At 39.3% G+C, this 5,000-nt stretch overlaps 1 protein-coding gene across 15 annotated transcripts in view; it reads left to right on the forward strand.

The window, feature by feature from the left end:
* The window catches only part of EBF3 (EBF transcription factor 3), a 122,752-nt gene that overhangs the window by 86,218 nt on the left and 31,534 nt on the right, over positions 1–5,000 (forward strand). For all 15 annotated transcript variants that reach the window (XM_030030013.1, XM_030030007.1, XM_030030018.1 and 12 more), the window contains exons 9-10: positions 1–44; positions 563–689. The exon at positions 1–44 is cut by the window's left edge. In XM_030030013.1, coding sequence (XP_029885873.1) covers positions 1–44; positions 563–689 — 171 coding nt within the window. The remainder of the gene's footprint in view (positions 45–562; positions 690–5,000) is intronic.

Here is a 5,000-nt window from a genome sequence, read left to right on the forward strand (position 1 = left end):
ATGGCTTACAAGTCGTATTTGGAACTATGTTGGTCTGGAGTGAGGTAAGCTATCTAAATTGGTGGGCTTTGAACTGTAACATTTTTCCATGAATGATTTTAACAAGCTGTCAATAGGCTATTGACATGAGGTATCATGAGATTTTGTTTCACGGTGCCTTTTTAACCATGAATTCGCATGTGACAATTGACTACACGGCGAAAAATATACTTGAGGCACATCATGGCCCTCTAGTGGAAGACTTGCTGTAGGAGGTCTCCCAGTACAATTGGACAATTAGTGTTAAAATTACTAGAAGTAGCCTTAAGGAGACATATGGAGGCAATTTTCATATGAATGATGCCCTGTGGCCTTTCCTGCAAACGAAAACCAAGGATCATTTACAGAGCTTTTTCTTAAAAAAACCTGTAGGACCCGTATCTTCGAACGTGATAGCAAGGAGGGAGAATTTTGAGACGACGAGTACGATTGAAAGTCATTTTTGTAATTATGTAAACTGGCTGACATCAGTCTTATCAGTGCCATCTTGATTTAAGGTATGTTTTCTGTACGATTTTTATAGCTGATAACACCCCATGCCATCAGAGTTCAAACACCACCACGGCACATTCCAGGAGTTGTTGAAGTAACTCTCTCCTACAAATCCAAACAGTTCTGCAAAGGTGCTCCCGGCCGATTCGTCTACACTGGTAAGTGTACGGTTTCCTTTACTCCTTTCAGTATAACACCTCCCGTCTCTTAATGATACACAGGCAGTGCAAAGCGCGAGCGTTACGATGCTGTTAAAAAATAGGATGTGTCTTGCAGGAAGTGTAACTGGTGGTAGCTGGACCTCAAAATACCTGTTCCTCTGGGCACCCAGAAGCCCTGGTACCTATCCAAGCCTCTTGGGTCTTAAAAATGTCTCGAAGTCTCATGGGATCAAGCTCTCTCACAAGATGCCTGTTACTTCCTGTTTTCATTTTGGCCAGAAATAGATTAACAGCGGTATTTCCTACTCTGCTCCAGCCAGAAAAAGGAGTTAAGAAGTATTCAGTGATGAAAAATATTTTTCAGACTATCTATCCAAACTTCTTGAACTTCCCTAAAGGTTGAGCTGAAGTTTTAGGCACCGGTTCAAGTAGCTGGTGTTGGATCCAAAGAACTTTATCCAACCTTATTCACAATCTGGCTCTAAAAATTCTTTCAGACCTGAAACTTGGGATACAAACTCACAAGCCTGGGAATGATTTATTTGTGACAATTCTTTTAAATACATTTGATTTTAATTTACAAGAGCACAAGAAAAAGTCGGAACTTTGTGGTTTCCAGAGGTTTTAATATGAAAATTCTTACTTCGGGATGAAGTATTGCTGGCTTTTTATCTAAAATGTGTATTACAGTTTTTCTGGCATTTAACAATGAATTTAACTGAGGTGCTGGGAGGGAAAAGGGAGAAACAGCAATTTAATTTACCATACTTTTGGATGAGGATTCTAGGTAATAAATTGGATCTGATGAATCAATCTCTCTTTTGAAAACAAAGAGCCTTTAACTGTTTACTTGACAGACTGCAGGGATTCGCGGAGAGTTCTTGCTGCTTATTGGGTAGATAATGCAGATTGCAGATGATGTGCAGATGATGTGCATTTTGATGAATATTTTCCCACTAGACTGCAACTGTTTCTATCTATTAATTTAGATCTAATGGGAAAAGTGTGTTCCTGGGTAGTTTTAAGCTAGGACTTTTAAAACAGTTAACGCATCGAGGATACGTTTTTGTGTCTGCTTGAGATCTATTGCTGAAATGAACTTTTAAGTGATGGTGGCACCTGAGATTCCTATCTTCCATCTATCCCCAAAGAAATCACAACCTGAGCAAAACCAATGCTCGCATTCACACCTGGGTGCCTCACGTCCGGCTGACAAAAGAGAGAATATTTACATTTCCTTGATCTTTCTGATTGGGTTTTTACTGGAGTTACCAAATGGGGTGGTGGTGACAGTGGTGCTAACAACATAGCTCGAAAGCCAACGTTGTTTCATAGTCTGCTGCGAAGGTGGTAACCGCAGGTGGGGTTGCATCCAGTCACGGTTATTCGGAACATGGCCTATGCAAAGCTACAGCAGAGTATCCTAACAAGTATGACTAGCTAAGATAAGTGTTCAGCGAAATAAAAAATGAATGAATTAAAAGCCTTAGACTAAGTTCCAGATATTTTAGCAGTTGCGAGCTGGTGCAGTTCCACTGCACCCAGGGAAGCGCTGCAGATTTGAACCAGATGACGGTCTGGCTCTCAGTGCACAGGCCTGGAATTTTGAATTGCTCTATAGTAATGTCTTCAACTGATTGCTTAGCTGCGGATTTTGCAAATTCGGCAAACTTTGCTGTTTTGAACTTCTTTCTAATGTGTGAATGCAAATATGTATGAAACTGTAAGGAAAAGCCGTTCGTTTCTTCTTTCCTGGGGTCGTCTTTTGTCTTTATCGCTAAGTAAAGATGTTCAAAAGAATCGTGAGAATGTCAGGAGCTTCTCTCTCTGGAATTAAATTGTAATAAAGTTACATTGCTAACAACACTTTAATGGGAATATATATTTAAAACACCTTTTGAGGGAAACAAAAACCTATATCGCAGCAATAAGAAAATAAAAAGATAAAGGCAGCGTCTGCCTGACCGAGAAACTTCCTGAAGTGATAGGGTGACTGAGATATAGTCTTTGGAAATTACAGCTGCCATTGAGAGGGAAGCCAAGCCTCACTGTATTTCAGAAAATGAAAATGATGTAGCCCTAGAGGAGGGAGGGGCCGAATCCCCAGGGCATCTGTTTCCCATCAGTGTCCCACCATGCTTGCAGTCTGGCTTGGCACTCTAACATTTAACCTTCCCAGCATGAGGTAGACCATAGGGCAACAAGGCTGCAGAATAATGAAACAAGAGTGTAGTGTGGTGTACAAAGCCTTTGTGAGCAGAGAAGTTGAGACATTAAATGATCAGGGTACAGAGATATGAAAGTTCCAGATTTTTCTAAAAAGCCCCCATTAGTCTCACGCAGAAGCAAGAGCGCGCCGTCTCTCAGCAGGCAAAGGCAAGGCCTTTCCCCATCTATCCATGCCTTTTTGCCCGCTGCTTTCAACTATTATAAAGATACAATTACCTTGGGAGATTGTGGCAGTTCAGTTGATTAGCACGGTGAATTAAAAGAATGAGTCACAAATGACATGTCCAGCTCTTCTCTACTAGTCCTTTGTATTCCCAGTATACCTCACCCCTGTTGTAAGAAGGTCAAAAATTAGAGAGAGATAACAATTTTCAAGCAGCTAGCACTTAGGAGCAGAATTAACAATCATTCTGTATGTAATTGCCAGTTAATAGTAAATTGCCTTCTAGACTGTAAAATGCAATATAAACTGGTGGGCACCTAAAATTAAATTAATGAGGTATTTGCTGCATTTAAAAGTGAATAGTGCAAATTAATAACTGGGTACAATACTTGTTTTAATATATATCGAACAGTGCATCGTTTGCTTGTTTAATAATAATTTTAAAAGTGCTACCTGAAAATTCTCTATCTGCCTGGGTAAATCGAGTGGCTTGTGCAGGTTGTAGCCATAATTTTGCTGGTAAAGTCTTCCAGGTTTCTCAATTAAATATCAGAGATTATTTTTTAATTAGAATATAAGCACTGCGGTGTTATTTGATTATGGCAAATTGTGATTTGTATGCTTCTAAATGAAATTATGTTACAGATAAAATTGCACCTTTATACACATATTTTAAGCTCTGTAGATTCTGTTGGTTTACTTTAAGATGAGCGGCAGTACTGTATTTACAATGTATTTGTGCCACTGCGTCACTGTTTTCTCTAAGTCTGTATTTTGCATAATGATTTCCTAGCAAATAAAGGAAGTATAGTCTGACCCAGTGTATATTAAAATAGTTTCAGAGAATGCTATCTGGCACTTGGAACTTGTAATGTTGACGGCTTTCACCCTAATGTTTCTGTTGCACACCCTTATTTTGATAACTTCTTTTGCTCAGTTAAAGAAATGACCCAAATTGTCAGGAGACAACCGATCATTTGCAGTAGACTGTACCCAGTTGCTGTACGAGGTATTGGCATTCGATTGCAAACATGTCCAAAGCAGACATAGAGAAAGCGTGAATGTTGAATACATGGAACCATTCCCAGGTCTGCAATGCATTTGCTAGATGTGAACATAAAAATGATTATTTTGCACAAAGACTTGCATTCAATTTTAAGCTTATGAAACCATTACTCAACCAGTAATCGCTCACAGTTTGTGTTCCTTCTGATAGAGTATTTATGTTGAAGAAGTACGGCCGGGCTCTAAGGCTGGCACAGCACCAAGGGGGGGAAGCCCTCTTTAGTCACTACATTGTCCAGATTTTTCGGTTTGGCTCGGTTTTGCCTCAGTACGGAGACCTCCGCTTTGGCTGGGTTCCTCGGTTAACCCCCACTCCACTTCCCCCTCTGAAAGATCTCGTGTTCCTCAAGTATTTTTGAGATCTTTTGTGTGCATTCAAATGGGATTCTGTCAATGGCGCTGTTACACTGTTTAGAGTCAATAGCTCCCTTCCATCACAGCCAACACAAACTAGCTGTCTCATAGGTCAGTGCTCTTTAAACAAATTACTTGTATCCACAGAGCAAATGATTGTTAATTGCCTCCCACAAATCATACTATTTTTACTATGCTAAACTACATGCGAATGCCTTAGTTAAATTTAAATCACCTGATTATTTCTTGTACATGTTCAATTATTGTTCTTATGTATGAAATCTGGTGACTTTGCGAAATGAATGCTAAAAATATATACAATGGATACAAGACTTTATTGGAAAGCCTGGGAAAAAAAAGTACGGTTACATTCATTTTAATGAAATCCTCAGCATTTCTAATCCATATATATTGCATTTCCTTTTTTTTTTTTTAAGTGCTGTTGTCCTGAAGCAACTTACAGTTACTGTTATTACAGTATTGGTTATTTATTGATC

This window comes from Aquila chrysaetos, chromosome 11 (assembly GCF_900496995.4).
Source record: "Aquila chrysaetos chrysaetos chromosome 11, bAquChr1.4, whole genome shotgun sequence".
NCBI classification, from domain to species: domain Eukaryota; kingdom Metazoa; phylum Chordata; class Aves; order Accipitriformes; family Accipitridae; genus Aquila; species Aquila chrysaetos.